At 42.6% G+C, this 26,200-nt stretch overlaps 1 protein-coding gene across 1 annotated transcript in view; it reads right to left on the reverse strand.

Moving 5' to 3' along the window:
- Positions 1-26,200, reverse strand: part of LOC126259215 (probable cytochrome P450 12a5, mitochondrial) — a 219,296-nt gene that overhangs the window by 61,139 nt on the left and 131,957 nt on the right. Inside the window, exons 10-11 of the mRNA XM_049955814.1 lie at positions 19,067-19,239; positions 2,642-2,723 (exon numbers count right to left, since the gene is read on the reverse strand). Of these exons, the coding sequence (XP_049811771.1) occupies positions 2,642-2,723; positions 19,067-19,239 (255 nt within the window). The remainder of the gene's footprint in view (positions 1-2,641; positions 2,724-19,066; positions 19,240-26,200) is intronic.

Genomic DNA, 26,200 nt, shown 5'->3' on the forward strand with positions numbered 1-26,200 from the left:
GGCATTTATTTTGTACTCGTACATTAACTGGGATTTTCGCTTGTTATATGCAGTAGGTTACACTTACTAATATTGAGAGATAACTGCCAGTCATTACACCATTTTCTGCAAATCCTCACTGATTTGTTCACAACTTTCGTGTGATGCTACTTTCCTGTAGAATACAGCATCATCAGCAACCAGTCTAATGCCGCTGCCAATACCATCAACCAGATCATTTATGTAAATCGTAAAAGCAGCGGACCTATTACGTTGCCCTGGGGCACACCTGAAGTTACGTTTGTTTCTGTTGAAGTCACCGCATTCAGGACGACATACTGTTCTCTGTTTCTGAAAGTATTTGTATGGAGTTTTGCCATGTATGGAAGTGAAACATGGACGATAAATAGTTTAGACAAGAAGAGAATAGAAGCTTTCGAAATGTGGCGCTACAGAAGAACGCAGGACACAGTGCAACTTTCAGAAACGACTTCCTGACACAAATGTATACTCGATGTTAACAAATTTCTCTTCTTGAGAAACGCTTTCCTTGCCATTGCCAGTCTACATTTTATATCCTCCCTACTTCGACCATCATCCTTTATTTTGCTCCCCAAATAGCAAAACTCATCTACTACTTTAAGTGTCTCATTTCCTAATCTAAATACTGCAGCATCATCTGATTTAATTCGACTAAATTCCATTATCCTCGTTTTGCTTTTGTTGAGGTTCATCTTATATCCTCCTATCAAGGCACTGTCCATGCCATTCAAATGCTCTTCCACGTCAGTTTTATTGCTATGGAGGTGAAATTTTATATTTTACTGATGCCATTTGGCTATAGTTTAACGTACCTCCGTCACAACATGTAACTCAATTAGTGTGAATAATTTTTTTGTATTCGTAACGAGATGTTATTGCACCTCCGTATAGTCGTAACAGCACAATATGTTTTCGCTGCTAACAAGTTTACGTCGTCTCTGTTTCCTTCTGAAAAATACATTTTTATAAACATTAAAACTATTTTGAAACTGAATCAGTGTTTATTATTTCTTCAAGAATAATAATAATAAATAAAAACTGTTGCCATGGCGTTATCTTGTATGATTGGAGCATATACATTATTGAGATTTGTATAATATTATTAAAAAACAATAAAACTAAAAAATGTATCCGTATGGGCAATACCTCATAAAAATACAACAGTGACGTGTATTGTAAGACCAGATAGGTAATTAAACATTGCTGGATTCTTGAATAATTTATTTCATAAATGACCAAGGACAGTAATGATGCGGAAAACGAACGCTCACTGTAAAAAGAGTAAAGACGAGATAGATTAATTAATATTAAAAAGAAAATTCCATCTACGATCGATCTGAAAACATTTATAAAAGCACATTATATGAGTGGGTAAAGAAAAAAGATAACAAAAAGTTGGTCATTGTAACAATTTTGAACCCCGGTCAGACCCTGTTAGATGTAGCTATATATTAAGAAAACCACAGTTTTCTTACTATAATTATTGACAGCATTTATTTGCTTTTACAAATTTATGACAGACGGCTGCGGTTGTGTTATTTGATCATACCGATCTTTTGCTAAAATGCTCCAGCAGTCTTTACTATTTGATTCTGTGAGAAGCTGTTGTCGGTTGATAAACGATATATAGAGACAGTGCACGTCTACGTAGAGTCTCGATTTTCACTGCATGATAAGAGACACGACGCATGGGAACCGTTAAAAACCGTATAGTATTATTTATAATCACTCAGTTGGGAAACGACGAACAGTGAGGATTAAAGGAAATCACCGGTAGTTTGAGCGAAAGGTTGAAATAGCCGTAACAGTTTCCATCACTGGCGGAAGCTCATATTACTTCTGGCTAATGGCTTAAATTGGACAAAAACTGGTGTCCCAGAAGGCACAGACGATGAGAGACCAAGTAGTTAGGTAGGCCTGATTATTATCCAGTCGATGTCGCTCAGTGATGATGTGAGCAGTCTTCTGAGAGGGACATATTCATCACTTACATTCAGTGACTGATGGCCATACGTGGAGTATCGAGGTGCTGACTGGCTATCGACGCACTGCCCAAAAGCTTTGCGAAGTACCAACAGAACCTACCAAGTGGGTGGAGAACGAAAATTACCTACTGACTTTACGAACGAGAAACTCCCATTTTTTCCTGTGACCAGTGACTCCAACACGAGGTGTATGTATCAGCATTCAGAGGTTCATGTGGAATAATTAATCCACAGATAACCTTCGAATCACATCAAGCGCGCTGAGATGTAAATGGGCAATTATTTCATTTATGTGTTTCATGGAAAACTGAAGCTAATAATATATTTATTTATTTTAATGCACGGGTGTGTGGCTCCCTATTAACCTTTTTGATAGTTGCTGAATTACTTTAGCGTGGAGCCAAGTAATCATTAAAATGACTAATGTAACACGAGGGTCTATTCATAACAGTTAGTGCTCGGCTAACAAAAGCAGTCACTGCGTAAAGGTTAGCAAAAGAGACCATGTCAGTTTTAAATCGTCTAACTTCATAGAAATACTTCGAGAAAATGAATGTGACTCTTCAATGTGGACATTGCACTTTTCTGCTCATTGAACAATAATCTGTATGGGACACCAGTCGGCACACACTTACCCCTTTGGGGATGCGGTAGCCACTCAGCACCAGGTTGTCAACCACGCACCGTCGAATGTTGAATGGCGCAATGGGCTTCAGCCTGAAACGAAAACAAGGCAGTGTATCACAACAGTGCAACACACAGCAAGGACTCGTGTAATTTGTCAGATGTGTGTGGCTCTCAGATGCAATCATTGATGCAAGGAACGTTACCAAACTGATCATCAAAATTTCGTCCTTATGGGAGCTTACGTTCAGTGTTTTCATTACGGAAAAAGAAGCCCATTTTAGGAATAAAGAATGTTGCAGGCACATGATGGCTATTTGGTGTGTTTACCATTGCTAGAAGTTAAACTATATGAATCCGGAGACCTTTTCAAATCTGCATGTGTGCACACTAAAGCCGCAAATGAAAATTTGTACCAAAGCCAGGGATTCGAACCTGGGTCTCTTGCTAACAGTAACACAACGCTGGCATAGCAGCTTTCCACAACTGTGTGGACCACCCTAGCGCATCTCTCTTTTCAATCCAAATATCCAGGCACACCTCTGCGCCATTCACTTACTAGAGTTGGCCTAATGGAGATTGCAGACAGCGTAACAAGAGAACGTGCACTTGCAACTAATCCACATCTTTCGGAAGCTGAGAAATGTCGTATCATTAATACGGCAAACAACATACTGAATGGTCGCACAGACATTTGTCAATGATACTGGAAAGAGTGATGAAAGCATGGTCTCGAGACAACAGTGTGGCAAGAAAGACTACTCAAACAGAAGATTGTTCGACTGTCTCTGACGTATAGACGGATGACAACAGCTGTACTTCGAGCAGGGCTTGCAGGTACAGTGTCAGTAGGTACAGGAGTGAACAGATTACTGGAAACCTGGCTGACACCTCGATCTTCCATACGTCATTTACCGCTGACACGACACCACAGAGAGCAGGGACTCTCATAATATATAGCCTAACACAACTCGAACAATGCAATATTCTGTGGTGTTCAACGACGAGACTTCGTGGCGGTTAAGTTTAATACCAACCGGTCCATAGATGATATGGGGGATAATCACTGGAAACAGCGGTCCTGGAGACCCACCTTTCTCTAACTACTTGTATAATGGTGTGTGGAGGTATTAAGTACGACATGAGTACCAATTTGGTAATTGTAGAAGGAATGCTGAGAGCTCGCCAGTGTGTGCCAATAACGAATATATTTTGGTGCATAGGATCCGAATCCAGAGGTTGTAGAGAGTTTCAGGGAGACCATAAGGGCACGATTGACAGGAGTGGGGGAAAGAAATACAGTAGAAGAAGAATGGGTAGCTTTGAGGGATGAAATAGTGAAGGCAGCAGAGGATCAAGTACGTAAAAAGACGTGGGCTGGTAGAAATCCTTGGGTACCAGAAGAGATACTGAATTTACGAGGGCTATTCGGAAAGTAAGGTCCGATCGGTCGCGAAATGGAAACGACTATGAAAATCCGATAAAGCTTTGCACAGATGTGTTGGGTAGTGTCTCTAGTATAACCCCAGTTAGCATCACGTCGCTCTTCTCATTTCTGAGCTCGCAGTGAGTGCGTAAAGATGTCTAGAAAATAGTGTCTGCCGCCAAGTACGAGGGCCTGGTGAGAAATTTCGCCTAAAGCTATGCAGCTAACATTACATAACTGTCGTGCTGTTTCTTCTTCAAGACAATTCTCAGCCTCATTCTGCAGGGGCAATGAAGATGCTCCTGCATCGTTTCAATTGGAAATGTTTGGTTACCCACAATACAGCCCGTAATTGTCTCCCTCTGAGTTTCATCTCTGCTCACACGAACCGCTGGCTATGAAGACAAGATTTTGGCACAAGACAACGAGCCGTAGGCCAGCGTAGCGAATTGGCGGAAAGCACTGGCGGCTGCCTTCTATAGCGAGGGTATTGGAAAGGTGGTACAACGCTACGATACACGTTTAAGTCGGATCGGCGACTATGGAGATAAGTAGCTGCAAGGTATATCTAACTGTTGCAAATAAAACATTTTTGATTTTTACCGTGGTTTCCATTTCGCAACCTATCGGACCTTACTTTCCGAATAGCCCTCGTACTTGATGAAAGTAGAAAATACAAAAATGCAGCAAATGAAGCAGGCAAAAAGGAATACAAACGTCTCAAAAATGAGATCTACAGGAAGTGCAAAATGGCTAAGCAGGGATGGCTAGAGAACAAATTTAAGGATGTAGAGGCTTATCTCATGAGGGTAAGATAGATACTGCCTACAGAAAAATTAAAGAGATCTTTGGAGAAAAGAGAACCACTTGGAGGAATATCAAGAGCTCAGATGGAAACCCAGTTCTAAGCAAAGAAGGGGAAGCAGAAAGGTGGAAGGAGTATATAGAGGGTCTATACAGGGGCGATGTTCTTGAGGACAATATTATGGAAATGGGAGAAGAGGTAGTTGAAGATGAAATGGGAGATATGATACTGCGTGAAGAGTTTGACACAGCACTGAAAGACCTAAGTCGAAATAAGGCCCCGGGAGTAGACAACATTCCATTAGAACTACTGGCAGCCTTGGGAGAGCCAGTCCTGACAAAACTCTACCATCTCGTGAGCAAGAAGTATGAGACAGACGCAATTCCCTCAGACTTCAAGAAGAATATAATAATTCCAATACCAAAGAAAGCAGGTGTTGACAGATGTGAAAAGTACCGAACTATCAGTTTAATAAATCACAGCTGCAAAATACTAACGCGAATTCCTTACAGACGAATGGAAAGATCGGTAGAAGCCGACCTTGGGGAAGATCAGTTTGGTTTCCGTAGAAATGTTGGAACACGTGAGGCAATACTGACCTTACGACTCACCTTAGAAGAAAGATTAAGGAAAGGTAAACCTACGTTTCTAGCATTTGTAGACTTAGAAAAAGGTTTTGACAATGTTGACTGGAATACTCTCTTTCAAATTCTGAAGGTGGCAGGGGTAAAATAGAGGGAGCGAAAGGCTATTTACAATTTGTACAGAAACCAGATGGCAGTTATAAGAGTCGAGGGACATGAAAGGGAAGCAGCGGTTGGGAAGGGAGTGAGACAGGGTTGTAGCCTCTCCCCGATGCTATACAATCTGTATATTGAGCAAGCAGTAAAGGAAACAAAAGAAAAATTTGGAGTAGGTATTAAAATCCATGGAGAAGAAATAAAAACTTTGAGGTTCGCCGATGACACTGTAATTCTGTCAGAAACAGCAAATTACTTGGAGGAGCTGTTGAACGGAATGGACTGTGTCTTGAAAGGAGGATACAAGATGAACATCAACAAAAGCAAAAGAAGGGTAATGGAATGTAGTAGAATTAAGTCAGGTGATGCTGAGGGAATTAGATTAGGAAATGAGACCCTTAAAATAGTAAATGAGTTTTGCTATTTGGGGAGCAAAATAATTGAAGATGGTTGAAGTAGGAAGGATATAAAATGAAGACTGGCAATGACATGGAAAGCGTTTCTGAAGAAGAGAAATGTGTCAACATCGTGTATAGATTTAAGTGTCAGGAAGCCGTTTCTGAAAGTATTTGTATGGAGTGTAGCCATGTATGGAAATGAAACATGGACGGCAAATAGTTTGGAAATGAAGAGAATAGAAGCTTTCGAAATGTGGTGCTACAGAAGAATGCTGAAGATTAGATGGGTAGATCACATAACTAATGAGGAGGTACTGGAGAGAATTCGGGAGAAGGTAAAAATCGTAGAGGGAGACCAAGAGATGAATACACTAAGCAGATTCAGAAGTATGTAGGTTGCAGTAGGTACTTGGATATGAAGAAGCTTGGATGGGATAGAGTAGCATGGAGAGTTGCATCATACCAGTCTCTGGACTGAAGACCACAACAACAACAGAATCCGAATGTACCTTTGACTTTTTAAAGGTTTTCCATTTTTCGTATTCATTATTTCGCTTTTTGCTGTTCTTCTGTTTTGATGTTGAATTGTTTGTTTTTGATTTTCAGGGGAGAGCTGGAAGATCTACAGATCGTCAGTAAATGGTTGGTGTGGTAATCCAGTGGTGTGAAAGATATCCTCAGTGCGTGTTTCCTGTGTAAGTTAGAGTAAACATTTTGTGTTCATAACTTACACTAGTAAAAATGGCAACTAGTAAATATTGTTGCTGTCTAAACCATATCGACAACTTTTGTTATGCGTGTGGGAAATTCACTCAAATAGCCGAAAGAAAATCGATCACTGATTTGGTTCAGAAGGCATATAAATTGTGTTTTGATTGTCCTGTTGGCGATCAACATAAATATTTTGCACATCATATTACCTACATAACCTGTACTTCTACCTTAACAGGGTGGTTGAAAGGAAAACGCCGAGCCATGTCATTCGCTGTTCCGATGGTGTGGCGTGAGCCTAATGACCATTATGCAGACTGTTACTCTTGTCTTACAAATATTTCAGGACATTCAGGTAAAACTAGACATAAAATGAAGTATCTTCAGTGCACTTGCCTGTGCACCATGATGAGGCGTTGCCTGTTCCTGTCCGTAACTTGAAAACCACGGAACCAGAGCATGTCAAGTGAATCAGAAAGTATTGAACATATACAAGAGTACTGCCCTAAGTATCATGACACTTCGCCTCAGCTCTTTAATCAAAATGAATTGAACAATTTACTTCGCCACCTAAAACTTTCGAAACCTAAAGCTGAACTCTTGGGGTCCAGACTGCAACAACTGAACCTTCTAGCTGCAGGGACAAAAATTTCCGGTTTCAGATCAAGGGGTGCTTACTTCTCTCAATATTTCGATATGCGGAATTCAGTGTGTGTATGTAGAGACGTCAATGGTGTGATGATGCAGCTAGGTGCACAATATAATGCACAGGAGTGGCGACTATTTATTGACTCCAGTAAAACCAGCTTGCAAGCAGTACTACTGCATAATGGCAATGCATTTTCATCGGTACCTTTGGCTTACGCAGTAGACATGAAAGAAATTTATGAAACCATGGCTTTGCTGCTACAGGCAATCAAGTATAAGGATCATGAATGATAGCTTTGCTGTGGTTTAAACGTTGTTGCACTTCTTACAGGTTTGTAGCCTGGACTCGCGAAATACTTGTGCTTTTTGTGTCTTTGGGACAGCCGTAACACCAAGAACTACTATACAGTCAAGGAATGGCCTACGAGGAAGTCATACCCCATGGCTTGAGGCCAATAAAATCGTTATGCCTCCCCTTAATATCAACTTGGGCCTTATCATGAACTTTGTAAAAGCTCTGCATAAAGAAGGTGAGGCTTTTAATCACTAAAAGAAGAATTTTCCGAATTAATTGAGTCAAAGCTGAAAGAGAGTATATTTGTTGGACCAAAAATAAGAAAATTGCTGAAAGATCGAACGTTTTATAGAAAACTCACAGATATTGGGTAACAGAAAAGACAAAAACTATGTTACCATTGTTAATGATATATTGGATAACTATCAGAACATGGGGTGTAGAATGTCGCTTAAAATTCACTTCTTATATTCTCGCCTTGGTTTCTTCACGGAAAATTTGGGAGCCGTAAACGATGAGCATGGTGAACGCTTTTACCAAGACACAGTTACCAAGGCCATTGGAACCCTTCGATGATGGGTGACTACTGCTGGCATCTTGTTAGGGAGAGTGATGAAACGGCAAACAAAAGAAGAGCTCCGTCGTCGCATTTTCCAAAACCCATAGACGATTAAAGATGAAGATATCTTCTGTACTACTTTGTACCTTTTATTAGTATCGTGCCCATATATACATACAAAATAGTAATAATATCAAACGTTCTGAATATGTATTTTTGTTTGATTTAATTGTGTCGATTTTCGCTATTACCATTTTTTATTCTGCTGTGTATCTAGGAAATGTGACGTCATAGAGAAAAACTGATTTTACCAGTGTATTCAGCACCACAAAATTAGTTGAATCCATCCATTTACAAACCAGATGCAGAAAAAAGTTTAAATTTTTTAACTAGTGGGATTGTAAACCGCGTTCTCATACTATAGACGGCCAGGATCATGGTGCAATACCGTAGCGGGAAAATGTAACACTCGGTAACGCAGTTTACATCACAAAATGGTTTGAGCAATATATGGATCCTTCTCTGCTCTCGAACGGTATCACTGATCAAAAGCACAGATAAGCAATATTATACAGTATTTTCGCATCGCCGGAAACGTAGTTCAAATAATTTATAATATAATTTTACTTTCACTTTCAGTAAATGTAGTACCATAGTAACTAAATCAAGTGTGTATGTTATCACGTTATCCAATCATTTCCCTACCACTTCTGCATGTTGAATACGTCTTTTTCTTGCACTTGTATGCCATTATTATATAAAACCGTACCCAAACTTTTGGTAATGTGCTACGGCATATGTGTGTTGAGTGATGTTAGATAATTTTACGTGACAGTATCTTTGTGTTGTCTGGTAAAATGTGGGCGAGTTGTGGTGTCCGCCATTATGTGTCTGGCTCCGACAAACCAGAATAAAGAAAATGATTTCTCATTCGTACAAAATATACTCTTAAATAAAGTGGAATTTTAAATCTGATAACTGTACGATGACAGGAACTTACGTTACGTTCTAAAATTCGTCCTATTGCAAAATTCCCGAAGTCGTAAGTGAGATTACTTACCCTCTCGGCTATCTTCGGATAATATGATTTGTTCTGGCTTTTTGTTTTATAATTTCCTAGCTGAGTACCCGCTGTATTTATTCTAATCTTCTATTAATACATCTTCTCCTTCCCCCCTCTCTTCACATCTCCTCCTCCTTCCCTCTTTATCCATCTCCTCCTGCCTCATTCATCTATCCATCTGCCCCTTCGCCTTTTGTCCATCTTCCCCTCCCCTCTCTCTTTGTACATCCCCATCTTAATCTCCTTGTATCCATTTCCTCCTCTCCACTCCATCTTTCCCTCTTCTTTTTATCCGTCTATCCTCTTTTCTCTATCTATGCACCTACTCCTCACCTTTTTCAACCTCCTCCACTTTTCCTTGCCTGTCCATTTTCTCCTCCTCCCCACAGCTCTGTCCATGTCTATCTCCTCTTGTTTCTGTCCTCACCTGCTCTATCGTTTCTCTGTCCTTTTGTTCCTCCGTCCACTATCTATCTGATCCTTACGCCTCTATCTCCTCCTCCCTCTCTACCTGTCCTCCCTCTCTATGTGAATCTCCTCCTCCTCTCTCTCGTTGTCCATCTCTTCTTCTCCCGTTGTCCGCTACCTCCTGCCACTTCTCTCTGTCCATTTCCTCTTCTTTTGACATAAAAGTTTTCTGGGTATGGTACCGCATCTTAATGTATAAAACTACTGCTGTTGGGGATAAACCAACATTTTGGTCACGGTTGCAGTGGCCTTCTTTTGGTTCTAGAACCAGAAGAAGGCCGCTGCAACCGTTACCGAAATGTGATTTGTCTCCAGCAGCAGTAGTTTTGTACATTATGGCACAGTACCATACCCAAAAAACTTTAATGTCGACTGACTCTGGCCGTGGAAACCTATGCAATTATATCCTCCTCTTTTCGTTTTCTATCCATCTCCCTCTCTTTCCACTCTCTCTTTCCACTCTCTCTTTCCTCCTGTTCCCTTTCCCTATTCATTTCCTCCTCCCCCTCTCTCTCCACTCCTCCCCCGCCCTCTGTGTCCACATCCTCTGCCACCTATGGTTCTCTTTCTCCCCCTCCTATTTTCTTCTTTTATCCGTCTGCTCCTCTGCCCCCTCAAAGTTCACCTCCTTGTCTCCTATCTATCTCCTCCTACACTAACTCCTCCAGTCCTTCTCTCTGTAGATCTCCTCCTCTCTCCAGTCACTGCTACCTCCTCCTCTTTCCTTCTCTGCCTATCTCTTCCTCTTCCCTGTTTCCATTTCCTCCTCTCACTCCACCTGTGTCCATCTCCTCCTTCCCCCTCGCTGTCTATGGAGCTCCTCCTCCTCCTTCTCTCTCCACGATATCACTCCCACCACAGTGGAAGTTTCCTGGTTCTTATCCCTAATGTTTTCCTTTCCAGATGTGTGCCAAGTTTTGTTGAAAAGGATCCAGCTTCTAGCCCACGGCTTAGTCAGCATATGCAGATGTTATATTTCACACATATCTGTAGGTATAATCCACCTGTATATTCAGTGAATTTCGTCCTGCAGTTTTATTTTCACCTAGCTCAATGTTCATGATGTCATATCTTCTGAACCGTGTCTCATACACTGACATAATTTTTCAGGTATATTCAGTGGTATATTTCAATAATGTCTGCAGAATGTGTCGCGAATGCAGTCAGTAGTAAAGGACTAGGTATACCCGTGGGTGGCTCAATGTCGGTGCACACGTCGGAGCTCCGGAGGAAATGATGGAACAGAGGGAGCTGCCAGGCGGGAGAGCCGATGCGGAAAAGTAACCCGAAGTAATGATAGGTGAATGAAATGCGACAGACAGACTGCAGACAAGACAACAGATCAGGACAAGGACAAACAACCTAGACGATAACGAGGCGCTATGCAATGACGTCGTCGCAATGGTGACAACAAGGCCAAGAGCAGTAGAGAGAAAAATTACAGACGTGAACGTGACCGAAGAGAGTAACAGGAGACAAGCAAGGCAGTTATAAAGCAGATGGGAAAATATCAAGCGCGAACTGACTGGCTTGGGTTTCTTTTTCCTATATTGTTATTTTAATTCCTCATAAAGGGGGCGGGTTGACAGCGGATAAAAACAGCTCCCCAGCCAAAGGTTACAGAAACTGCATCTAAAAGATGCTTAAAATATATAACAAGACGACAATAACAGATGATTTTCTAAAGACCTCATTAGTGGACGATATTTACGATTTTTACGGAAAAACGACAATAAACGAGGGTTTTGTAAAATAAACATTAAAAGGAAGATATTGAAGTTTTCTAAAACTCGTTTGACAGTTCTAAACCACGTGAATGGTGCCATGATATAACAGTGCCATTATGTGACGGTGATGTCAGGTTACACATGAAAAAATGCCATAATGAAGATGCAGTTATGAGTATTTGGCCCTGTAGAACGACAGGTAGAGGGTAGAGTCATCAACGTGGATGAAGGTGGAAGGAGAAAATGGACGGATGGTGTAACGTGGAGAGATGTGATTAGGGCCTGAAATAGTGGTGTATCTAGGAGAGTGGGGAGTTGATTAAAATTCCGGCAGAAGAGGATGGGTAAAGCATGAAGGTGCATAGAAGGCAGAATATGGATGTAGTCAAGCAGAAGGATACCAGGTTTGCTTTTTATTGGATGGGAAACTGGGTGCTGGGAGTGGGTTATGCAATTAATGTATCGGATCCAAGTAGCTCTGTGAAGAGAGGAAGATGTGAGAAGCGGATGAGTTGGTACAATATGAGTTGTAGAAGCTAGGTGGATGCGGATGGCGAGGCAAGGCATGTCTTTCCGGTATTTTAAGGGACTTGCACAAAGCATAGATCCAAGCAACGTTGGCGTAGCTTTGGACGGAGCCGATGAGGGATTTATATGTGAGGATAATGGTAGAAGGATGTGGACTCCAGATGCGGCCTGTTAGAAGTTTTAGTAGTTTCTGGCTTTGCGCTGGATGACCACCTATATACCGGCCGCGGGGAACGCTTTGGCCGTCGTACCCAGCGCCGCGCGACCGCGGTGCCCCTTAATGGCTAACAAGTCCATCTCTTTAGAAGGGAGTTCAATCTTCGTGGAGCCAGATGCCAGAGATTTAATAAATTAAAACGTCATGCCTGATGTGGCAATGTTACTGCGTAAAAAGTGGAAACGTAGAAGCGATAAAATTTTTTCCTTTCATCATTTTGTGAGAGCTGTCGGAGAAAAAGTTTCGAGAAGGTTTGAAATTCTGTGTAAATTTTGTTAAGTCACTCAGTACTCTCATTCTCAAGTACTAGATGAATATAATCTGGCGTACGCGTGTCCTGAGCTATACTGGAGTCGTTCCAGACATGGAACAGGTTCTTTCACTTGCCCTGAAGAGAACAAGGAGCAGCCAACTTTGCAGATGCCTGCTGACGTCGGTACCAGTGACGTGTTTTGCTTGGATCGGTAGATATTCTCTCTGGTTTCGAGCGGCTATCGTAAGTGGTAAAGGATTCCAGTCCTGATTACGAGACAAAAACAGAGTTCTCTATTTGCAGCATAGTAAACAGGACAGATTCCTGACCTCTGGTACAGAGTGGAGGGTCTGAACACTGGGTTGCCTTAGTGAGACTCTATACCATAGCTCCCAAATCCTACAAAAATAAACCAAAAATATATCTATTCAGAAAAGCAGATAAAAATTCGCTTGACGCCTTCCTGAGAGGCTATCTCCATTCCTTCCAAATTAAACAGATGTGGATCGAATTCAAAGAAATGAGACCGACACCAACTTAGAAGTTTATAGCAAATGAATTAGCAAACAACGGATCTGATCCTCCGTGGTACACAAAATAGGTCAGAACACTGTGGCAGAAACAATGAAACAAACATGCCAAATTTAAATGAACGCAAAATTCCCCAAGAATGGCGACCTTTTACAGAAGGTCGAAATCTAGCGTGGACTTGAATGCGAAATGCTTATAACAGTTTACACAACAACGTTCTGTATCGAAACTTCGGGGAAAATCAAAAGAGATTCCGTCGTACGTAAAGTATGCCAGTGGCACGACACAGGCTTAGCTTGTTTGCAGATGACGCCGTCATTTTTCATCTAGTAAAGTCATCAGAAGATCAAAACAAATTGCGATTTAGATAAGATACTGCATGAGGCGAAAATTGGCAGTTGACCCTAGATAATGAAAAGTTTGAGTTCATCTACATCAGTGCTAAAACAAAACTGTTCAGCTTCGGTTACACGATAAATCAGTCAAATTTAAAGGCCGTAAATTCAATTAAATACCTACGAATTATAATTACGAATAACTTAGTAGGAAAGAACTCATAGAAAATACTATGGGGAAGACGAATTAAAGACCACGTTTCATTGGCAGAACACAAGATGCAACAGATATTCTAAAGAGGGTATACATTACACTTCCCCGTTCTCTTTTGGAGTACTGCTAGGCGGTGTAGGATCTTTCCTAGATGAGATTAACGGAATACACTGAGAATACTCAAAGAAGAGCAGCATGTTTTGCATTATCGAGAAATAAAGTGAGAGATTGTCACGGGCCTGATACAGGGTCTGGTGTGGACATCATTAAAACAAAAGCCCTGTGGCGAAATTTTCTCACGAAATTTCATTCACCAACTTTCTCCTCCGAATGCGAAAATTTTTTGTTTATGCCGACCTACAGAGGGAGAAACGATAATAATAATAAAATAATGGAAACCAGAGCTCGCACGGGAAGATATAGGTGATCATTTTTCTCTCGCGCTGTTCGAGAGCGGAATAATAGTGAATTGATGGGAAGGTGGCTCAATGAAACGTCTGCCAGGCACTGAAGTGTGACTTGCAAAGTATCCATGTAGATGCATATGTAGAAGTACACTTCTTTCTCACCCAGCAATCCCACTCCTTTGACAGATAGGCGGTTCTTAACTCCACGGCGATTCTTTGTAGGCAGTAAGTGATATATGTACCAAATTTGATTGAAATCGGTCAAGTGATTAAGAAGGAGATGCGGAACATACGTACACGCATACACACATGCATACATACACATATACATTCTGGGTGGTTATAATTACAGTGCAGCTACTCAAGGAGGTCCAATGTGGGCTATAATTATCATATGGCAGCGAAACTTGATAAACGTGCTAATCTCTTAATGTGGAACCGATATAAGCTGGAAGAACATTAGTTCCAACTGTGGCTGCAAGGTGCAAATTTGGCACTGTAAACTGTTTGGACGTCCACGCTGCTGTGCAACATGCCATAACGTGAGTGACCAGTATGGCTATCAAGAAGAGAGACCGTGCGCTGTTAGCGAAAGTGTTTTACGTGAACGGCAGCAATTACAATGCTTCACTGAGAGACTATCGCCGACTGAAAGGTCTAAGGAGAAGCCTGATGTCACAAAATGGCTTAAAGAAGATGTCAATGGAATTCGGAAACATGGGTGAGCGTGGTGTGGCACCTGGAAGAGGAAGGCGTCCTATCTCAGAGATTGTTATCGGCGAGGTTGCTGTACCTTTTACTGACCACTCAACACGTTCCCTGTGTAGCGCAAATGCTAGTGCAGTGTCACGAGAACTTTCCAGACCATGATCAACAGTACGGAAAGTTTTGCGGTGTATTTTATAGTGGTACCCATACAAGATGCAGACGGTGTAGCAGCTGAAACCTACATTACATACGGAAACATTTATACACATCTTTCTTGCATTCACGGCGCCAGATTTACACCGAGCGGCCAAAAGTGGAACAATTTTTTTTTCCGCCGTAAATCGGTTTCACATTAACGCGTTAGAATATCTACCGACTACCGTTGCTATACGACAGTTACTACAGACGCTGGACAAATGTGAGCAGCTGCCTCTATTTATAACGACCCACCACACACAAGGACATACTGAAAATTAATGAGTCCGAATTTTTCATTTGAAAATTCTTAAGGTTTTGTAAATAAAACAAACTTTATAAACATTCTACGTCTATATTCTTCATGCCTGCATATTTGCAGCCTTCTGCCGCTAGCGGGCTCTTAATTGTAGCGTGTAACATGGCGACGTGTTATGTAACTATGTCGGTGCAAGAAACAGCTTGCTGTGATCGAGCTTCGAATTCCAAGCGTTCCTACTGACGTGGAGCACCGTGTTTTGCAGCCTGACAGGGCCAGACCACACATGAGCGCTAGCTACTACATCTGCAACAAAGCGGTTAACTGTCATCGATCATCCTCTAAACAGTCCCGGCATGGCCACATCCGATTATCATCTGTTTGCCTAACTTAAAGCAAACCTTCTAGGATTTCGCTTTGACAGTGATGAAGCAGTACAACTAGAATGAGGTTGTGGCTTCGTCAACAAAGTCAAATATTATACAGGGGCGGTATCAAAGAACTGGTTCCTTGATGGGAAAAATGTGCACGCCCGCGGGGTGACTGTGTTGAGAAATAAATGTGGAGAAATTAAGCATGAAGATGTCGAATGTTAATAATGCTTTTATTTGAAAAAGCTTTAAAAGTTTCCATATTAAAAATTCGGCGGCGTCACTTTTGAGTACACCCTCGTGCATTTCTATCACGTGTATGGATTCAAGGGCTTTTAGTAATTTATATATAGTGGGGTTTTGTTCACTAATTGGGAATGAGACTTTCACAGTCAGTATGGTATCGGAACGAATTCTTTCCGGATCCAATGTGACTAAATGTAACTTAAACGTAGTTCTGCTTCAAACATCTAGGCAAATTCAAGGTCAAAATTCAGCAGTTTAATATCTTAACAACCGGTTTCGTTACAACTTCCAAGAAATTGCAGTTAGAAGAAAAACACCATGCTAAAAATTTCGTTCTAAATTTTAAAAATACCTGTGTCACGTAACTGATGTAAGAAATGTAAGAGTAACAAACTCCCACAACTTTGACATCACAATTTACACAATATGCGGAAAAAACGAAGTGTGCTCTCTTCATTACCAGTGTTCAGCTTAGAATTACGATTTTGAATACAAGTTGCGCATAATTACTATACTAAATTGTGTTGCCTTCAGCCGTTTTCGGCTATGATGCGGAGCTCAGACTTTGTTAGTTTTTTCTTGGTAGAAGGAGGGATTTACTCCGTCTGGCTTGCTTTCCTCAACTTCCTGTGGTTTGTCGTCTCTGCCAGTGGACTCCAATGTATGATCTGTTGTCGACAACAGGTCCACTCAGCATGTGAATGAGAGTCTACTTCGGTAGAATGCTTTCTAGATCTGGCCAGACCGGAAGACTATGCAGGTTGGCAAGCAGCTACATCTATCTCCCGCAAGCTACTTTACGATGAGTGGTGGAGGGTACTTTGTGCACCAGTGTTAGTTCCCCCTTTTCCTAATCCAGTCGCGTGTGGTTCGTGGGAAGAACGATTCCTCATAAACCTCCGTGAGTGCTCGAATCCCTCCGAATTTATCTTCATGGTCTTTTCGCAGGATACACGTAGAAGGAAGCAATATATTGGTTTACTCTTCTAGGACCGCCCCGTTCTCGGAATTTAAACAGTAGACAATACCGTGGCGCAGAACGCCTGTCTTGGAGTGTCAGCCACTATAGTTGGCACAGAATGTAGCTCTCTGTGACGTTTTCGCACTTACAAAATGAACCTGGAACGAAACATGTTGCACTTCTTTGGATCTTCTTTATTTTTTGTACGGATCCCATGCTGACTACGAACAGTATTCAGGTATTGGTCGAACGAGTGTTTTGTAAGCTACTTCTTATTTGGATGTACTACATTTCCTGAGGATTCTTCCAATGGAGCAGTGTGGAATCTACCTTAATGCGACTAATTTTATGTGTTTATCCTATTTGAAATGGCTCTGTGCAGATACTCTTACATTGTTCTATCGTGTATTCATGCAACAAAGGCTCTTCCTATGTCTTCACAAAAGGTAAATTTATGTTGAGGATCAATTACCACTCCCTGCACCAAGCACTGATCCACTGCACGTCTTCCTGCATTCAGCTACAGTTTTCTAGCGTTGCCACGTCTGTCTACACAACACTATTACCCGCGAAAAATCTTTTGAAACTTGCGACGCTAGATCATATATACAGAGGGCTCCAAAAATGTATCCACTGTTTAAAAGTCCATAACTTGCAAACTAATCGACGGAGTTGTCTCATTTTTGGTGAAGTGTAGCTTAAAGGACAACTTAAAGATATCACTGTAGGTGTTCCAAATGGTCACCAATAACATCCACACACAAACGATACCGCCGAACTGCAGCACGAACTACTGACTGCAACGTGTTCAGTTGGATGTTTGCACATGAATGTACGATGTATTCTCGAAGTTCATTCAATGTGCGTGGCTTTTGTCGATAAACAACGTCCTTTAGTGTTCCCCACAGGTAAAAGTCCAGAGGAGTTAGGTCTGGGGAAGGTGGTGGATACTCCACAGCACCTCTACGACCTATCCATCTTCCTGGTAGATTTTCGTCGAGATACGCCCTAACACGATTTTGGTAGTGGACTGGGGCACCATCTTGTTGAAAGTAAACTCTTCCGTCTCCATACAAGTCTCGGATGGCAGGTAAAATGGATGTCTGAAGCTTCTGAAGGTACACCTCACCGGTAACTGTGCTGTCAAAGAAGAATCGTCCAATCAAGCCCCGGTAAAACAACCCACACTACACATTTACTCTTGGCAAGTTCACGTCTTTCTCTACAAGGACTTTCGGATTTTCCGCTGCGCAGTAGATGCAATTGTGGCGATTTACTGTACCATTGAGTTTGATCTATGCCTCATCAGACCACACAATCATCTCTGCAAACTCTTCATCGTTGCGCACCATGTTCATAAACCACTCGCAGTAGTCCATTCTACGATCTGGATCGTCCTCGTTCATTGCGTGTAGCAATCGTGGGATGTAGCACTTCCACTTTGCTGTCTTCAAAATTCGCCGAACACTTGAGCGACTGACTCCAGTATCACGGGCACACTGTCTCACAGACCTCTTGTGGTGAGCGAGTGAATTGTTGTAACACACGACGGGAGTTAGGTGGACTGGAATGGTTAAATGTGTCGGTGGCTTTATTTGATACTCATTTCGCCATTGCCGTTGAGCCTCATTAATGTTTTCGTACATAAAATTCAGCTTTAAAACTGACTTCCTTTCATCGAAGGTAAGGCTTGCGCCAGCCATGTTTACTCGAGTGACCAGGTGCAACTAAGAACAAAACGCTGGCTATCTGGCGACTGTCATCTGACAAAACAAAATAGCCGAATACAACGCTTGTCTGGCGATTGCCGGAACTACAAAATATTACACTACCAAAGATGAGACAACTCCGTCAATTAGTTTGCCAGTTATGGACTTTTAAACCGTGGGTACATTTTTTTGGACCCCTCTGTATATATAGTATGAAAGGTAATGGTCCTATAACAATCCCTTGGGACAAACTCAAAGTTACTTTCACATCTAATTTCTAGAATTCCTGGTCATTTTCGAGGCCGTTTTTTTGTGGTACTTTATGCTCCAAAAGTTAGTTGAGAAATTTTGAATTTGACGCTCGTACACGACAGAACTGTCATGCTAACCGTGCAGCTCCACAATAGTCGAATGCCTCGTAATAAAATCATTTGAAGAGTTCTAGCTTAATAGTCCACTTGCCAAAGTTTCGTTTGTCTCGTTATAGTGACTGTAATCTAGGAAATGTTAGCCGGATAGAATTATTGATGTAAACAGTAGTTCTGTATTCCGGCTGACTGTGTAGCGATGGTGATGCCACTCGACATGTTTTACTTGAAGATACTGCGCCAGATTGCATCTTTCCAGTGACAGTGCCAGCTGTACACAGCTGTACACAGCACCTCATGGCCTCCCTGAAGCACGCCCTGAGGTAGCGGCACTCCTCCAGCTTGCTGGCCGTCAGCGGCTGACTCTGCGACTCTGGCAGCTGGCCGTACACCTCCTCAAACAGCCGCTGCTGCGCCTCCGGGTTCTTGGACAGGTAGTACAGGCAGGCCGCTGCCGCGTTGGAAGTCTGAAAGAGTATCAAGACGTGAGAACTCCGGACCAAACACTAGCAGAGGAAATTACTGCTCGCTAAAGCAAACTGAGACTAATTAATTTAGAGAGACCCCCTTCAGTTGTAGGAGTACTAATGATTTATTCCATCCACGACTGCTTTCAGATTGCTGAAATCCCATCTTCAGGTGTATTAAACTGCGACATAAAAACAAAAAGAGAGAAGAAATGTAATACAACGTATCTAAAGAACCAGAAGAGGAGACTAATGAAACAAGTCGACTCTCTTGTAGTACTTGTTCATGCACAATATGCGGTTGGGTTGATCAGTGCAAGGACTCCAAATGACTGCATCTTAGGGGGAATTAGGAAAAAAAGAGGAGAGGGGCTAATAATCGAACGGAAATAAAAATGTGACGTGCGCACGGGTAAGACGAAAGAAAAAGAAACCAAAACCCAACACTGTGCTCACCCTATCCGTCGTCGGGCATCTTCACGGTACGAACGCCAGCCACGATTGAGTGGAGGGCCTTCCAGAGGTCTGGATGCGCTGTCCGACGCAGACACCAACGATGTTCAAGCAAGAAAACTCAACGTCGTTATTAGCAAAGATTAGGTAAATCTGAACTGATTCGTCCAAGTGCTTACAATACTTCATTTAATAGGATAATAGAATAGTCCAGCAGTGGCAGAACACTATTGGCCATTAAAATTGCTACACCACGAAGATGACGTGCTACAGACGCGAAATTTAACCGACAGGAATAAGATGCTGTGATATGCAAATGATTAGCTTTTCAGAGCATTCACACAAGGTTGGCGCCGGTGGCGACACCTACAACGTGCTGACATGAGGAAAGTTTCCAACCGATTTCTCATACACAAACAGTAGTTGACCGGCGTTGCCCGGTGAAACGTTGTTGTGATGCGGTTGATCGTATCTCGACATTGCTGCTCGCGTTGGTCGAGATCCAATGACTGTTACCAGAATATGGAGTCGGTGGGTTCAGGAGGGTAATACGGAACGCTGTGCTGGATCCCAACGGCGTCATATCACTAGCAGTCGAGACGACAGGCATCTTATCCGCATGGCTGTAACGGATCGTGCATCTACGTCTCGATCCCTGAGTCAACAGATGGGGACGTTTGCAAGACAACAACCATCTGCGTGAACAGTTCGACGACGTTTGCAGCAGCATCGACTATCAGTTCGGAGACCATGGCTGCGGTTACCCTTGACGCTGCATCACAGACAGGAGAGCCTGCGATGGTGTACGCAACGACGAACCTGGGTGCACGAATGGCAAAACGTCATTTTTTCGGATGAATCCAGGTTCTGTTTACAGCCTCATGATGGTCGCATCCGTGTTTGGCGACATCGCGGTGAGGGCACATTGGAAGCGTGTATTCGTCATCGCCATACTGGCGTACCACCCGGCGTGATGGTATGGAGTGCGTCGCGTGCGCTCCCGTTCTTTCGTCGTTTTGGGTGGGTAAAACGTGCGCGATCGATCTGAAATTTGGCACAGAGCTTCGTGTTGTGCCACTACACCCCGTGTAGAAAAATATTCGGCGTCGCTTTAACCGTTTGTGAATTATCATGATATTTGCAAAATTTTAGATTTACGTGTGTTTCGTTGTATTTATGGAGTTTGTGGTGTTTGTGAAGTGCTTCTCTGACGCAGACTACAACGTGCGACGTCGCTGATGCTTCACCTGCCTCGTCAAACAGGTATTTTTATCAGTTTTTTCAATAAGTCGATGTTTTTCTAATCCCACTATGTACGTCAATCTCGTGAATTCTTCCCACCTGAGTGGTACTGAAGGTGCGCAGTAGCCGTATTTCGATTTATAAACCACGGTAAAGTGGTCCACTGCGCCTAGGAACTACTTTGTTGGTGGTCGTGTGCTGCCCTTTGTCTGCCACGCGTCTTCGCGGGCTCCGCGTGTGCTGAGAAATCCGTTGCCATCCGTCCACTGCCAGTCTTTATCTAGGTTCCAAGCACACAGCTGTATTCGTGAGGTCTTCCTCTTTCGAATAGTGCCTAAAAAAGTGTGTCTCCCATTGTTAGTTTAAAAGTTATAGGCAATCGTAGCGTAGAATGCGTGGTAACCACGTGGCGACCGGAAGTTGCCTATAAGATCCTATAAACCGGCCGTTGGAGAAAATCTAAGACCTCCAGTTCGTAGACGTCATCATGCTCTGTCAGACGATGTAGAAAAATTAGGGTGCTTCATTCATAATTTAGCTGTTATATCTGTTTTCCTTACGGCCGCGCACACGCGTCGCCGATCAGCCGCGCTCGCCGCTCCGCGTCTGGCCAGCTGTGTAAATAGGGCTAGCGCCTTGTGCAGAGAACTGAGCATCAGAGCCGTATAGCCAGCTTAATCCCTTCCCAAATGAAGTACTTAACCACATACTTTCCTTTCACAGATTAAGAAATAAGCTCATTCTTCCGTCACAATCCGCAGTTCCTGCGCGTCTCAGAAAATCACCTACCATCGAAATACTAAGGCTTAGGTAAATTCTAAGCGCGCTGTTTTCTTGTCCGACTGCTCCCTTTTCGATTCCCAACGAGAAAAGACTAGGCTAGGCTAGTAGATAAGATACTGCTTGTGCAGTATATATTGTTGCTTCTGTTTTGGATGTGTCTACTGTATTCTTGTAGGTTGTATCACTCTGTCTTGTTATATGTCTTCATTGTAGCTAGTTATTTGTTAGGTTAGGAACTACACTTGCAGAAGTAAAGTCGTGGGTGCTGCAAAGTCTGCGAGAGAGCGCAAAATGTAGGAGAGAAGGTGGAGACCTCCAAGCGATCACCCAAGCTTTTAAAACTCTGTGATGCTTTATACTCGTATGCTACTTGATATGATGTCAATAAATTTATTATTTATGTGTTAGGTTAGATAATTTAGCCCCAGTGTGTTGCGTGACTGGCGGACGTGCGTATTCTTTCAGGGACAGAAAACAACTAGGTTGTATGTTTCTCTTGCAATGGGTGCCCTTACTCTCTTACTTGTCTGTTAGGTTAGGAATTACCTTCGAATAAGTAAAGACATGTGTGTCACGTAGCTTGCAAACAAGTGCAAAGTTGGGTGAGAAGGAGAGCTACAAGCATTTCCCCAAGTTCACAACAGTCTGTTTTCATATTATTCTTGTAGGCTACTGTCTTCATTTTAACATCATGTCCATATGTTCATTATTAGTGTATTATTAGTGTGATCATTATTAGTGTGTTAGGTTAGGAAAATTTGCAGCAAGGTGCATATATTATCCTGCTAGGTTATACGTTTGTCTTTCAAAGTGTGCCCTTACTCTCTTACTTGTTTGTTAGGTTAGGAATTACCTTCGCATAAGTAAAGACATGTGTGTCACGTAGCTTGCGAGGAAGTGCAAACTTAGGTGAGGGAAAGGAGAGCTACAAGGAGTTCTCCAAGTCCACAGCCCGTTTTCATATTATTCTTGTAGGCTATCGTTTTCCTTTAACATCATGTCCATAAGCTCCTTATTAGTGTATTATTAGTGTGCTCATTATCAGTGTGTTAGGTTAGGAAAATGTGCTGCAGGGTTCAGCCGTGACTGGCGATCACGTGTGTAGGCCCTGCTAGGCTCGTTATCCAGGGATAGTGGTAGACTTGCCCACGGAAAACTGAGCTCTCCATAGTGATCGCCCCAAAATGGGGCCTACTAAGGACACTGTAGGCGCTGCAAGTCAACTTGGACGAAACTCGGTTGCTCCTGGTGACAAGGACAACTCAGCGTCATGTACTGACCTTCAGGCAATGGAAAACATAAGAGAGGAGATGGAAGCCTTCTTGTTTAACGAAGTAAATAAAATAAACAATGCCCAGAAGAAGTTTATCCTAGGAAAACTCTCAGTGTATGAACAGATACTGAAGAAGTATGAGATGGAGGTTCTTGCACTTAAAACAGAGTTGCGATGTGTGAAGGCATCCCAAACAGGAACACCGCCACTGGTTGAAAGCTATGCCAACAAGGCGGCTGCAAAACCTTCAGCACCCAAACAGCAGCTGATCAAACCGCAACAGCCTAAAGTCCTAATGATAAAACCAGCAGAAGGAGTCCAGAAAACTGAGAAGGAACTTGAGGAAACAGTAAAGAACCTTGTTGCAACATCACTGAAAGACGTGCGTATTTCCAAATGCAGGTCAATTAAGGACAAAGGTATTGTCCTTGAAGTCCCTAATGATCAGGATGTCGAGAAAATAAGGAAGTGCGAAGACATCTCACAATCGGGCATCACTGTCTCTGATCAAAAAAAAAGATCCCCAAAGATTATAATCTTTGACGTAAACAGAAATACAAGTGAAGATGAACTCAAAATGGAACTGTTTGAGAGAAACCTCTCCAGGATGAATGTGACACAGGAAGACGTTATGGATGGCGTAAGAGTGCTGTTCAAGACTGGCCCAAGAAACCGTGAGGAAGCAAACATGGTACTGGAAGTCTCACCAAAACTCTGGAGCAAAATAGTACAATATGGTAGGGTCTACATAAACTGCAATTCGCACAGGGTACAAAACTACAGCAATATAAGCAGGTGCTACAAGTGCCAAGGTCATGGCCACACAGCAGCAAAGTGCAAGAATGCAGAAACCATCTGTGGCCACTGTGCAGCACCTGGACACACTTTTAAGGAGTGCTCAAAGAAGGACCAACCAGCCCAATGTGCAAACTGTAAGCGGGCTAAGAAGGCACATACCCACGCAGTGACAGAGAAATCTTGCCCTGAATACAATAGAATAAAGGCCATAATACATAGCACAATTGACTATGGCATGTAATAACAATGTAGCAGTACAACCTGGAAGAAGACCACGGACAGATACACAAAAAAATGCAATAAGGATCCTTCAAATAAATGGGCAAAGAGCAAGAATCGTCCCAGATCAATTGGCACAGCGAATCAGCGAAGAGAATATAGATGTGCTATTGATCCAGGAACCCTACTGCGTAAATAACAAAGTATCTACAGCCCCAAAGGCGAAGCACCCAAGGCAGCAATAGCAGTTAAGTCACAAACAGTAACTGCTTTGCAGTTGACAAGCTTCTGCAGCAAGCACATAGCTGCTGCCAACATAAATGGAGCCTTTGGTGACATCTACATTGCCAGCATATATTGCCAATATGGATCACCCATAGACCTTTTTCTCCATCAACTGGAGATTATCCTCAACAAACTCCCAGGAAAACCAGTTATAATAGGGATGGACACAAATGCGAACTCACCAATCTGGCACAGCTCAACGATGGATGCAGCAGGCAGAACGCTTGAAGACTTCATCTCACAACACGGGCTGATAATAATGAATGAGAGGTCAGAGCTAACTACATTCTCTGGCCCAAATGGGGAGAGCAATATTGACATCACACTCTGCACACCTCCAGCTGCCAAAGCGGTGTGCAAGTGGATGGTTCATGAAGAATGGACGTCAAGTGACCACAGGGCAATAACATATGAATTCGTGGTACCTCAAAGAGCGAGAGCTACTGTGGAACTTGTCACCTACAACACAAGCTTCGCAAAGTGGCCCACCTTTGACCGGCATCTCATCAGGTCCACAGCCCACTGGCCACAAAGCCAAAATGTAGGAGTTAATGAAATGGTCACAAGGCTACATGCAGCAATCCACGAGAGCTGTAGCCATTCAATGAGAAAGAGGACACAGGTGCAGAATCCAGTGCCATGGTGGAATGCAACACTTGCTAACCTGCGACGTGACACAATTTCAGCACGACGAAGTCTGCAACGAGCACGTAAAAATAATAATGAACCAGACATAGAAGTAGCAAAACAAACCTACAATAGAGTGAAAAACAACTACAATAAGGAAATTGCTAAGGCCAAAGAGAAGACCTGGAAGAAATGGGTCACTGACTGTGATCAGAATGATCCTTGGGCCATAGTGAGAAAGATAATTCGGCCAAAACATGGGACAGAAAACGTGCTGAGTAATATAAAAACAAAGGACCAGACTCCTACAATGACTTGGGAGGAGACTGTACGGTCATTATTACAGAGCCTGCTTCCTGATGACAACCCAGAACAGGACACAGATGACCAACAAGCAGTGAAAATTGACAACAACAGCTATGACAATGTGGACCTTGACCCAGAATTCACACTAGAAGAAATAGGGGCAGCAATAAAGGCTTGCAAACCAGGGAAGGCAACTGGTCCTGATGGTATTGATGATGCTATTGTAAAAAGGGTTTGGCGCACCAGTCCCCATCTTCTCTCAGATTTATACAATAAATGTCTACAGGAAAGAAGAGTCCCAGATACGTGGAAGGAGGGAAATGTCTGCATATTGCTGAAATCAATAGACAAACCTAGGGATGAGCCTAAATCCTACCGTCCAATATGCCTTCTGTCTATCTTAGGGAAAATTTTGGAAAGGTTGGTAGTCAGTCGTCTAGAAAAACGCTATGACGATTCAAATATCAAGGCCCACAACCAGTTTGGGTTTCGAAAGGGCGCATCGACAGAAATGGCTATTAGGCAAGTGTTGGGTAGTGTGGATTGTGACGAGAAGTATGTGGTAGTAATATTTGTAGATATAGCAGGGGCCTTTGATAACTTATGGTGGCCTAGTGTTATGAGGCATCTGAGAGCAATCCAGTGCCCGCGAAACTTGTATGACTTAATGGCAGATTACTTTAAAAACCGGAAGGTTATGGTCCAAAATAGGGCTGGCTGTGTAGAAAAATTGGTCACAAAGGGCTGTCCACAAGGCTCTATTTGCGGTCCTTTCCTGTGGAATCTCGTCTTTGATGAGTTGGTGATTGAAAAAGATGACGAGCAATGGACAAAAGTGGCATATGCGGATGACCTCGCAATCATCATTAAGGGTCAGAGCAGGAAACAGATAGAGGACAGAGCAAAAATCGCGCTGGGTGAGGTAAGCAGATGGACCACCGAAAACAAGCTAGGGATATCCAAACAAAAGACGGT

Source organism: Schistocerca nitens, chromosome 5 (assembly GCF_023898315.1).
Source record: "Schistocerca nitens isolate TAMUIC-IGC-003100 chromosome 5, iqSchNite1.1, whole genome shotgun sequence".
Classification (NCBI taxonomy): Eukaryota; Metazoa; Arthropoda; class Insecta; order Orthoptera; family Acrididae; genus Schistocerca; species Schistocerca nitens.